General features: G+C 41.6%; 1 protein-coding gene across 1 annotated transcript in view; it reads left to right on the top strand.

Moving 5' to 3' along the window:
- The window catches only part of SCN5A (sodium voltage-gated channel alpha subunit 5), a 100,221-nt gene that overhangs the window by 73,378 nt on the left and 13,631 nt on the right, over window positions 1-13,212 (top strand). The window contains exon 20 of the mRNA XM_042781639.1: window positions 11,344-11,517. Within this exon, the coding sequence (XP_042637573.1) occupies window positions 11,344-11,517 (174 nt within the window). The remainder of the gene's footprint in view (window positions 1-11,343; window positions 11,518-13,212) is intronic.

Raw genomic sequence — 13,212 nt, 5'->3', positions numbered from 1 at the left:
CAATATGTTAACGAGTTTTGTTTTTAAACAGCCACAAACAAGGGCAGCCAGAGCCATTTAGTCTGGGCTGTGGAGGAGAATCTCAGCCTGGCATAAGTGAGGAGGAGTTTTGGCAAGCATCTGGTGAATCTAATCAGGGTAGACAGCCAAGCACTGTTGTTAAAAAAAAAAATACGTCAATGATATATTGAGAAAAAGAAGTCTAAATGTGTTGCTTAAAGTTATAAACTTGCTTAACAAAAAAACAGACTATATCCTTTCCAAATCGCTAAGGGAAATATTTAAAGAAAGCAGATCTTACATCAAAAGATAGGAGAAAAAGAAGCAACAAAGCAGCAAAAATCATAAAACAAAATAATATGGCAAAAACAAGATGAAACATGTTTTAATAATAAATATAACTGGATAAAATTCATCTTTTAAAAGAAAAGGACTCTGAGTGGTTAAAAAATACATCAGCTCTGCACTCCCAAATGACAAAGCTGAAACAATGTGGTTCAGAAATATTAAAATAACGAAGAAGGACATATCAGGAAATGCAAACAATAACAGAAATTAGGGGGTCACAATATTTATATTAAACAAAGTTGACTAAAAGGTAAAAAGTTGAGATAAGACAAAGAGGGCCCAATCTATAAAAAGAATATAACTACTATGAGTATTTTTTACTGGAGATGTTTTTGCTTTATATATTTTTATTTAAATATATAAAGCAAAAATCACTGGAAAACCAAGAAAAATCTGACAACAGTGCAATGCTGAAGAGAGACTTTCTACACTTCTGTTAGTGCTCCTTAGAAGCAAGAATGGCCAGACTTCGTCTCTTGTACCTTGGTCATGTTCTCAAAAGGGACCAGTCCCTGGAGAAGAATATCATGCTGGGTAAAGTAGAGGGAAGGCAAAAAAGGGAAGACCCTCAATGAGATGGATTGACACAGCTGCTACAATGATGGGCTCAAGCATGGCAACAATTGTGAAGATGGCACAGGACCAGGTGTGTTGTTCTGTTATACATGGGGTTGCTGTGAGTTGGAACTGACTCGACAGCACCTAATAACAACAATTAGTTCTTGACAAATGAAGAGGGAAAAAAATGGGAGATCTAATATATGTGTGTGCATGTATGAATATGCATGTATGTAAATTGATAAATTTACATTAATACAATAATACTTAAATGTCACTTAGTATATGCCAGACTTTGTTTATTTTTCATCTTCTTTTGATGCTTCTTGCATCATTCAACCATTTCAAAAGGTAGCATATGATGAAGAACCAATGGTATTAAAAGAATAAATCCAATCTGCACTGAAGGCACTGGTGAGAAACAAGCTTCCAGGAACTGATGGAATACCACCTGTGGTAGATAAGTTGTGTTTCAACTTGGCTGGGCCTGGTTTTGAGTGGCTGGGTAGCTGGATGTAATTATTCCCTGTGATGAGACTAGTAACCAGCTCCATGGTGGAATCTACTGGAGCAGCTGAGTAGCTGCCTTACGGACATGTCTGCTTCCAGTATATAAGGAGACGCTTTAAGAAAGGTCTCTGAGCTTTTTGGTATGCTTGGTTGGACTCTTTGTGTAGCCAAGTCTTCATTCAGCAGCCTGCCATGTTCCCTACTGATCTTGGGACTGCCTCTTGACTTGAACTAGTGGCCTGCCATGTTGTTGTAATCTTGGGACTGTGCCATTTTATTAGTTGTCATTGGGTTTGTCACCCTCAGCAGCCAGCTGGTGCCTGAGTTAAGAGAAGCCTCCAGCTGAGTGGACCAGGAACAAGAGGCAGAGCTGAAGCCCCCAGTTGAGGGGCCTTCACCCAGCCCACAGAGTTGGCACTTTGAACTCAGACTTTTAGCCTCCTAAACTGTAAGAGAATAAATCCCTGTTTGTTAAAGCCCTTCATTTGTGGTATGTCTGTTATAGCAGCAATAGAGGACCAAAACATCACCTGAGATGTACAAATGGAAATAATGATGGAAGCTCTTACTTGCCTATAACAAGAAATTTAGAAGACAGGCAATGAGATATCTGACAAGGGACTTATCTCTAGAATTTATAGAAAACTACAACACCTCAACAACAAAAAGACAAATATTCCAATTAAAAAATGGGCAGAAGACATGAATAGACACTTCACCAAAGAGGATATGCAGGCAGCCAACAAACATATGAAGAAATGCTCACTATCATTAGCCATTAGAGAGATGCAAATCAGAACAACAATGAAATACTACCTTGCCCCAGCAGTAGTAGCAAAGTTCAACAAGACAGAAAATACAAATGCTGGCAAGGATGCAGAGAGATTGTGACTCTCATACACTGCTAGTGAGACTGTAAAATGATACAACCATTGTGGAAAGCAGTATGGCAATTCCTTAAAATGTTAGAATTAAAAATACCATTTGACCGAGCCACTCCATTACTAGGTATATATCCTAAAGAAGTGAGAGCCATGACAAGAACAGATACATGCACACCCATGTTCATTACAGCACTATTTACAGTAGCTAAAAGATGATAACAACCTAGGTGCCCATCAACAGAAGAATGGATAACCAAACTATGGTACATACACACAATGGAATATTATGCAACCCTAAAGAATAACGTGGAATTGGCAAAGCACCTCATAACATGGATGAAGTTGGAGGACATTATGCTGAGTGAAATAAGTCAATCACAGAAGGACAAATATTGTATTAGTCTGTTACTGTAAAAAGGAAAAGTTTATATATGGAAGGAAATTTTCTTTGTTGGTTACCAGGGGTAGGAGGGGAGAGGAGGGAACACTGTTAGATAGGTAGAGACAAGTATTGATTTGGGTGAAGAGAAGAGCAATGTACCAGATGTGAGTGATCAACATGCTGGCCATTGAGGAACAGGAAGACACAGAGAGGTGCATGGGAGGTACAGACAACAAAGATGAACCCTTTTTTACATATAGTACTACGTTGTCAGTGAAGGCAAACATTGATCTAAAGGTGGGTACATGGGTGGACAGGCTGAACTATTAGGTATGTCTGTGCAGCAGGGAATGTGCCCAAGACCATGTATAGGGTTGGGAAAGAATGTCTCTACAAGTGTATTGGTATGTTAATTTCCAGGTATATAGTAGAGCTGACAAGGGACAAGGTTGTAGTCACTTATTGGCCACAGCCAGCTACCCAGAAGGAGTGAGTAGTTGGACCTGTGGGCTCAGGTCCATGGTCACAGGGGGCATCAAGCTCAACTGGCATAACATATTGCACAAAAACATTGTCCACATCCTACTTTGGCAAGTAGCGACTGGGATCTTACAGGCTTACAGGCGGCCATGTAGATGCAATGATGGGTCTCTCCTGGTCCAGAACAAACAAGAATGAAGACAACCAAACATACAGGGAAAGAATTAGTCCAAGTGACTGATACACCATGTGATCCTCAGCCTGTATGACTGTGAGACCAGAAGAAGTACATGGTGCCCGGTTACCACTGTCAACCAATCAGAGGGGGATGTACATAGGAGATCCTGGATAGAGTGGGAGAAAAATGTGGAACAAAACTCAAAATTATTTTTTAAAAAAAAGGGGGGGGACCAGGTCTGCTGGTCTTGATAGAGCCCAATGGAACCACTGAGACTATGGATCCTAGTTGCCCTTTAGGTGTGGAATTGAACCCACTCCTGTAGCTTCCAGCCAAACAAAAAACAGGCATATGAGGTGAACATTTACATTAGGTAGATACACTCCTTGGAGAGATCAATCATGGGAGAATAGAAGGGCTGTGTATGCACAGGGAGACAGCTCAGGGGAGAGGAATGCATGGGAGGGAAGGACACAGGGAAGAGGTAAGTATGGGAAGGAAGTGGGAGGGGAGCTGTTGCATTATGGTAAATTTTAGTCAATGTCATGAGACAAAGTGTATGTGAGCTGCTGTATGGAAAGTGAATTTTCTCTGTAAACTTTCACCCAAATCACAATAAAAATTAAAAATAAAATTTAGCAAACTTTTCTATTTAAAAAAAAAAAGAAATTACAAGACAGCTACCTGGCTAGCCAACTAGAAGAGATCTATATTTGTGCCCATTCCAAAGAAAGGTGATCCAATAGAATGTGGAAATTATCAAATAATACCATCAATACCACACTTAAGTAAAATTTTGCTGAAGATAACTCAGAAATGGTTGCAACAGTACCTCAACAGGGAACTGCCAAAAATTCAAGCCAAATTCCACATCCATAAGCCAGAAGAGGATGTGGAACAAACAATCTTATTGCTAATGCCAGACAGATCTTGGCTGAAAGCAGAGAATACAAGAAAGATGTTTACCTGTGTTTTATTGATCATGCAAAGGTATTTGATTGTGTGGATCATAACAAATTGTGGATAATATTGTGAAGAGTAGGAATTCTACAACACTTAATTGTGCTCATGCGGAACTTGTACATTGACCAAGAGGCAGTTGTTCAAACAAGAGGATACTATGTGGTTTAAAATCAGGAAAAGTGTGTGTCAGGGTTGTATACTTTCACACTTATTCCATCTATTAAACTGAGAAGCTGGACTATATGAAGAAGAATGCGGCATCAGGATTGGAGGAAGACTCATTAACAACCTGAGATATGCAGATGACACAGCTTTGCTTGCTGAAAGAAAAGATGAGTTGAAGCACTTACTGATGAAGATCAAAGACTTCAGTTTGGATTACACCTCAACATAAAGAAAACAAAAATCCTCATAACTGGAAAAGTAGTATGATAAATGGAGAAAAGATTAAAGTTGTCAAGGATTTCATTTTACTTGGATCTGCAATCATTGCCTGTGGAAGCAGCAGTCAAGAAATCAAATGATGTATTGCATTAGGTAAATCTACTGCAAAGACCTCTTTAAAATCAAGATTTTAAAAAAAGCAAAGATACCTGTTTGTGGACTAAGGTACATATGACCCAACACATGATATTAACCCTAAAAGTACCCTGTAGTATCGACCATATTATCTGACAATAAAACTAGACATAATAAAAAATAGATTTTAAAAAAATGCTTAAAAATGTACAAATCTTTTTTTTTTTTCCTTTTAATTTGGATTTGGGTAAAAGTTTACAGAGCAAATCCACTTTCCATACAGCAGTTCACACACACTTTGTCTCATGACACTGACTATAATTTACCACAGTGCAACAGCTCCCCTCCCATTTCTTCCCCATAGTTACCTCTTCCCTGTGTCCTTCCCTCCCATGCACTCCTGCCCCCTGAGCTGTCTTCCTGCACATACACAGCCCTTCTATTCTCCTATGATTGATCTCTCCAAGGTGTGTATCTACCTGATATAAATGTTCAGCTCATATGCCTGTATTTTGCCTGACTGGAAGCTACAGGAATGGGTTCAATTCCAGACCTGAAGGGCAGCTAGGGGCCATACTCTCAGTGGTTCCATTGGGCTTTATCAGACCAGCAAATCTTGTATCTTTTTTTTTTCTTTTTAATGATTTTGAGTTTTGTTCCACATTGTTCTCCCACTCTATCCAGGATCTCCTATGTATATTCCCCTCTGAGTGGTTAACAGTAGTAGCCAGGCACCATCCAGTTCTTCTGGTCTCATAGTCATATAGGCTAAAGATTGCATGGTGTACCAGTCACTTGAACTAATTGTTTCCCTCTATCTTTGGTTATCTTCATTCTTTGCTCTGGACGAGGAGAGACCCATCGTTGCATCTACATGGCCTCTTGCAAGCTTTTAAGCTTCCAGTCACTACTCGCCAAAGTAGGATGTGGAACCATGGTTTTGTGTAGTATGTTATGCCAGTTAAGCTTGATGTCCCCTGTGACTATATCCCGAGCCCACAGGTCCAACTACTCACTCCCTCTGGGTAGCTGGCTGTGGCCAAGAAGTAACTACAACCTTGTCTCTTGTCAGCTCTACTGTATACCTGTGAATTCTTACAGAACATACCAATACACTTGTAAAACCATTGTCTGCCAGTCCTATATATACATGGTCCTAAGTACACTCTTCCCTGCATTGACACACCTAGTAGTTCAACCTGTCCGCCCATGTATCCACCTGTAGATCCATGTTTGCCTTCACTGACAACACAGTACTGTATGTGCAAAAGGGTTCATCTTTTTTGTCTCCATGTCTTCCTCTTCCTCGGTACCACTGTGTTGATCACTCACATTTGGTAAAAAATGCACAAGTCATTCTTAAGCAGACTTTGGATCAAACAAAATAGTTTGATGGCAGGTTCACTATATTATTTAATTAATTAATTAAATGTGTTAATTTAATTAAATAAGGCCATTTGTGGACACTGATGACAGTGTGTTGTAAACCAAAAATTATAAGTCAGCCAATTCTGTCCACCTGCAATCTAGAAAAATAAGGAAAGAAAAACAGATATGGAGAAAAAAATGATTGGAAAATAAGAAAAATGAGAATGCTGCATGTGAGATGTAACCAAATCTATACTTAGAAATTCATAGACTTAAACACTGTTATTAAGTAGATATAAATAAATTCTTTAACTCAAGAAATTAGAAATATAACAACGGAATGATTTAAGGGAACCAAAAGAAGTAATTAATAATATAAAAACATAAATTAATTGGAAAATAAATAGTAACCCTGATATAAAATTCCACTAGCTAGTCTCCAAGAGTGGATTCTTTCAAATTTTGAAAAAGGAAAATAATTTTAATTCTACTTAAAATATTCTAGTATATGAAAAAATATGGAAAGTCTATAAATTCTTTTTATGAAAGCTAAGTAATACTGATTTCAGAAACCTCAAGTACACCAAAAAGAAAACCATAGACAAGTTTTCGTACTCCGTACTTATGAATATTGATGCAAAAGTACATGCAAATAGGATCCAGGAACACATTAAAAAGACTAAATATGTCGTGGCTTGGTACGTTTTAAAATGTCAGAATGGTGCCTATTTATATGAGTAGGACAAAGATGAAAATCTGTGCACTGATCTTAATGCCCGATTTTTAAATCTCTTGCTAAGAATAGATGTAATAGGTGTTTCCTTAATTTACTGAAAAATTTATCTCTCAAATGAACTTCTATCATCATCATTAGTAGTAAAATGCTTGAAATATTTTCATTAAAGTCAGGAATAAGAAAAGGACAATGTAACTACTGTTTAACTGTTCATTAGTTAATATTATTCTCAGAGTACTTGTAATTAATCAAGAGAATGAAACATTGTAAAAGCTGGGAAATAGAAAAATTGAAGTACTACCAATACATCAAGAGTTATAATAGAAGAGTTAAAAATAATGGAAATAAATAGAAATATATCATTATTTGTAGATGATATGACTGCCTAGGAAAAAAAATTGACCCTATTAGAAAACTATGTGGCCAGTTATAAAATAAATATACAAAGAATTATTATTCTTGTTTTTATATGAACAAAAGCCATTGAATCATGAACAGCATTTTTCAAGTATTTCTTCCGCACCAGGCACTGTAGTATAAGAGAGCTGGAAACAAACATAATAAGAAATGTGTAAGAGGTACATGAAGAAGACTGTTCCACTCTTCTAAGGGATACAAAACAAGACAGAGAAATATGTTCTGATCTTGGATAGGAAGACTGTACTAGTTCCTAAACCAAAAAGCCAACCAAACCCACTGCCACTGAATGGATTCTCATTCACAGTGACCCCCTTTGGGTTTCTAAGGTGGTAAATCTTTACAGAAGTAGATTGCCTCATCTTTCTCCCGTGGAGCAGCTGGTGGGTTTGAACCACTGACCTAAAGCAGTTAATAGATAAGTCAGTGCAGTAACCATAAATTTCCAGAAACATTTTTTGAGAGAATTTGACAAAACTTTGTTAAATTGACCAGAGAAAATCGGATGACACTAAATCACGGGTAGACAGAGAAAGAGCAGTAGACTGACATACAGAGGTCTGAAATCAATTTACATAAATAAGGAGCTCTGGTAGCCTAGTGCCTAAGGCACTTGACTGCTAGCCAGAATGTTGGCGGTTCGAACCCACCAGCCACTCCTCGGAAGGAAGGTTGGGCAATCTACTTCCATAGTGATACTGCCTCGGAAACCAAGAAAGGGTCACTATGAGTCGGGTCTGACTCGATGGCACATAACAACAACACAGAAATTTAACATAGAGTTGAATTCTAATCAGTGAGTTTGAAGTGGTTTCTTTAATAAAAGTATTGGGACAACTGAAAAGCCACTCTGAAAAATTTAATACTCTTGAGTATTTACTCTTTATCAAAATAATATGAGTTAGATTTTTTTAAATTGTAATGTGAAACTATAAAGTTAAAAAATATATATTCACTACTACAGTGTTGTTTTTACTAGGGATAATTTAGAAACAAATGTCCAATAATAGGGTTATTGGCTAAATATATTATAACCTCCACTGCCATCAAGTCATTTCTGACTCATAGCATCCCTTTAGGACAGAATGGAACTGCCCCATTGGGTTTCCAAAGCTGTAAATCTTTACAGAAGCAGACTGCCTTATCTTTCTCCCCCAGAGTGGCTGGAAGGTTCAAACCTTTGACCTTTTGGTTAGCAGACAAATGCTTTGACCACTGCACCACCAGAGCTCCTTAAATACATTATAGTATATGTAAATAACGAAATAGTATGCAACCTTAAAAATGAAGGATAGAAATTATTGTATGTATTCACATTATTAAGTGGATAAATGTTCACAATATATTATTTAGTGGAAAAATAATTTCAAAGCAAAATATTTAGTATCTTGTAAAATTATAGGGTATGCATGTGCATGCACATACATAAAGAGAGATGTCAGAGGAATATTTACCTGAATGATAGCAGTGGTTACTTGGCACCTGAAATTAGAGCTGACTTTTACTTTCTTCAGGAAGCCTTGGTGGCACAGTGGGAAAAACTTTCTGCTGCTTACCAAAAGGTCAGCGGTTTGAACCCTCTGTCCACTCTGTGGGAGAAAAATGAAGCAGTCTGCTTCCATAAAGATTTACAACCTTTACTACTATCAACCACTTGGAAAAGGATCTTTGTAGGAGATCCTGGATAGACAGGGAGAACAATGTGGAACGAAACTCAGAATCATTTGGGTGGGGAAAAAAGCGGGGACCAGGTTTGCTGGCCCGATGGAGCATGGTGGAACCACTGAGACCATGGCCCCTAGCTGCCCTTTAGGTATGGAATTGAATGCACACCTGTGGCTTCTTGCCAAACAATAGACAGACATATCAGTTGAGCATTTTACCTGAGCTAGATACACTGCTTGGAGAGAACAACCATGAGAGAAAGAAGGGCAGCTCAGGCACAGGGAGACAGCTCAGGGGGCAGGAGTGCATGGAGGGATGGACACAGGGAAGAGGTAGCTATCGGGAGGAAGTGGGAGGGGAAATGTGGCATTGTGCTAAATTGTGGTCAATGTCATGAGACAATGTGTATGTGAACTGCTGTACGGAAAGTGTATTTGCTCTGTAAATTTTCACCCAAATCACAATTAAAAAGAAAAAAAGATTTACAGCCTTGGAAACGCAGTGGGGCAGTCCTGTAGTGCCACTGAGTCAGAATCAACTCAGTGGCAGGGGGTTTTGGGAGTTTTACCTTCTTCTTTATAATTTCTTGATGATTGAATTTTTTATAAGAAGCATACATCATTTTTATAATCAGAAAGAAAAATATACATTACTTGTTATCTTGAGCAACTCCCAGAGTCCATTGGGGGCCCTCAGTTATTCAGTTGTACTGTCTACACTGACCAAACTAACCATATATGTGCTTCAGTCATGTATCCTCCAGCACTGCTGACAGTGTAGGTACCTTGCTCTCTGGGCACTCAGAGGCCCTGCAGTCAGATGGGGAGGCCCAGGAGTGACAGGCAGGAGGCTTCTCCCTGGGGCCCTCACTGACGTGTTCAGTTGCCTGGACTGGGAGCCACAGAGCACGCTCAGGCTGGTGAGGAGTAAGTCGCAAGGAGCAGATACAACCAGAAGCTGGATGAAGGACCTGGAGGTGGAAGAGGGTAGCTGGGACCCACTGGGGCCTGTCTATTGGCTCCAGGATGTGAGTTGAGGCAGGAATGAGGACATGGAGAAAGACAGCTTCTAGCATTTTGGAAATTTGACTCCTAGATTCTGAAGACTGGAAGAGATCTGACATGTTTCCTAAGCTTTGTGCCTACAAACTGCCTTTACTATCATTTATTTAGAATTTTGCTTTAAATCAATTTACTAGTTTTTGTTTGTTTAAACAAATTTATTATAAAAAACAAAAACTGGTTGCTTTTGAGTCAATTCCAATGCATGACAACCCTAAGTGTCATAGAGGAGAATGGAGCTCCATACAGTTTTCTTGACTGTAATTTTTACAGAAGCAGATCGTCAGGCCTTTCTTCCACAGCTCTTTTGAGGGGGTTCAAATCACAAATCTTCCAGTTAGCAGTCAAGTCAAGTGCAAACCATTTGTGCCACCAGGGACCTCTACATTTATTGTAAACAACAACCAAGAAAAAAAAAAAATCTACTACCATCTAGTCGATTCCAACTCATAGCAACTCCCATTGGGTTTCCAAGGCTGTAAATCTTCATGGAAGTAAATTGCGTCATCTTCCTTCCACGGAGCAGCTAGTGGGTTTGAACCACAGACCAGGGACTTTATTTAATCTATTATAATTAAAAACTAGCTTTATTTCCTGTGAAAAGTAGATAACTATATAAAGGAAGTTGATTGAACACAAAACAGAGTGAAAACAAAAAGTTTGATGTTTCTGGCAGAGGACTGTGAGCTGAGCCTGCACATTTCTCTGCTTGTTAAGATGGGAGGTTAGCAAGTTCTCTAAAGGTCTTCAGGACACACTACCCCACAACTGAGACCTGCTCTTTACTGCAAAGGAAGAAACTTTCTCACTATATATTCTGCCTTGTTGTTCAAATACCATGTAAATCATTTCACAAACCACTAAAGGGACACACCCCTCATTGGAGGACACATTGCTGGACTCCAGCATCAGCCTCCCCTCCCCTCCTTACAGTTCTCATCTCTTCTCCTGTCCTCCTGGGTCATTGTTGGAAAAGATGCTTGGTGCATCTACCATTGGGACCCCCAATATGGGCATAGACCAAGGCTCTGCTGCTCTCAGGAGACCCTAGGCTTCTTGGGAAAGCGACACTCATGACAGGGACAGTCAGAGTCAGTCCAGGTCGGGTTGTGAGCCAAGGCCAGGGCAGGGGGCTCACCCTCTGATAGAGGGAGATAAGTAAACCAGCCTTTGTAGTAACACTCGTCACACTGGGTGTGAAGTGTCTGCCAGGCCCGTGAGACATGGGTACAGTACGTCAGGGTGTTGTGTCCTCACCTGACCTTAACCTGCAGGCCTTTGAGGACATCTACCTGGAGGAGCGGAAGACCATCAAGGTCCTGCTGGAGTATGCTGACAAGATGTTCACCTACATCTTTGTGCTGGAGATGCTGCTCAAGTGGGTGGCCTATGGCTTCAAGAAGTACTTCACTAATGCCTGGTGCTGGCTCGACTTCCTCATCGTGGACGTGAGTGTGGGCCCTGTGGGAGCAGAAGAGGATGGAGGAGCTGAGGCTGAGGGGAGGTGTCAGGGCCCGATGGAAGCCAGCAGGCTGGGGTGGAGGTGCTCAGCTGTGCCACGAGTCAAGCAGAGGAAAAGAAGTGTTGAGTCTGGGGTCAAGGAGAAATGCAGGCCCATTCCTCGGGGCCCCCAGTCTGGGAGGAGAGGAGAAAAGGGAGACCCGGGCCCTACCATTGGGACCCCCAATGTGGGGACAGACGAAGGCCCTGCTGCTCTCAGGAGACCTCAGCTTCTTGGGGAGACTACACTTATGACAGGGACAGTCAGAGTCAGTCCAGGCGGGGTGTGAGCCAAGGCCAAGGCAGGGGGCTTACCCTGAGAGGGAGATAAGTAAACCATCCTTTGTTGTAACACTTGTCACACGGGGTGTGAAGTGTCTGCCAGGCCTATGAGACAGATGGCCCATTAAGAGTCTCAGAGAGATGGTCTTAATATACACAGAGAGAAGGCCCAGTCAGTACAGGGTGGTAGAATGAGCCAAAGCCAGAGAGGAGAGGGTTAATGAAAGGATGGTGGGCAAGCAGGGAAGACCCTCCTGGCTTAGGTAGTAGGTACCAGCTAGGGAGGAGGAGGTGGGGTAGTGTTACCTGTGAGGAGGAAGACCATGAACACCGGCTGAGGAGCTTTGCGGTGCTGCTGTAGTTGACAAGGTGGCTGTATGGGTTTTCCTGCCCTGGACGTAACCAGGAAGGGCCTTGGCAAGAGGTGGGCATGTCCTCTGAGCTGCCAGTTGGCAGATGGAGTGGGGGTCCCTGCCTCCCAACTACCCAGACTCTAAGATGCAGCTGGGCGTCAAGCAGGGCTAGTACAAATTCCATCTCATGTGGGTCCTGAAGCACAGTCAAGTGGGAGAGTAGTGAGAAGGGAAAGAAAGGCCAGGGGTGTGGAGCTGTCCTGGGTCTGTGTTCATTGTAGGCAAAGCGAATCACGGTGAAGGCAGAGGGCTCAGATGAATGCACCAGGCTGTAGTGTGTCCCAGACAGAACATGGGCCAGGCTCTGCAGACTACAGAGGACTTTCCAGAAGGTGCAGAGTTTGCTCATGGCTTCTAAACTTGGCACGGGACTCTGCACAGCAGCAAGGTCTATCCTTCCTATGGTTACAAGAGAGGCTCAGGCCTGTGCTCAGTCCCCATACCCACTCAGAAGGCAAAGAGGAAGGCTCGGACCCCAGTAGGCCTGGCCAGGATCCAGACCTGGACCACCACATCTGTGTGGAAGGTCAACTGCAAGTGGCCAGGGCAGAGGAGGCTCCTTGTGTCAGAGAGTAGAGCATGGAGATGCAGGTCCAGGTCTTTGCATCCCCAGTGCAGGCCTCTTTCTATCACCTTAAGTGACTGAGAGGATGCAGTACTGGGGTGGCAGAGAGGGAGAGAAGAGGCTCTAGATGCCTTTGGAAGCCTGCCCCAGCCCTCAGAGCCTCCCTGAGATGAAGGCAGGAGAGGACTCCTAAGGCCTAGCTGCCCAGGGGCTGGAAGAGGGACTTGGGTCCTGGCAGCTCAACCCTGAAGCCCCCTGGCCTAGATGTTCCTGCAACTCCTTGGGAAGTCAGGTCTGCTGAGGGATCCCCCAAAGCAGACCAGAGGGAATCTATAAAGACTTATGGGGAAGCCTGCTCCCCTTCACCTGCTACTTTAGGGAAC

Source organism: Orycteropus afer, unplaced genomic scaffold (assembly GCF_000298275.1).
Source record: "Orycteropus afer afer isolate SDZICR_OR568_19922 unplaced genomic scaffold, OryAfe1.0 scaffold00142, whole genome shotgun sequence".
Taxonomy (NCBI): Eukaryota; Metazoa; Chordata; class Mammalia; order Tubulidentata; family Orycteropodidae; genus Orycteropus; species Orycteropus afer.
This window is presented reverse-complemented; position numbering and strand designations above follow the sequence as displayed.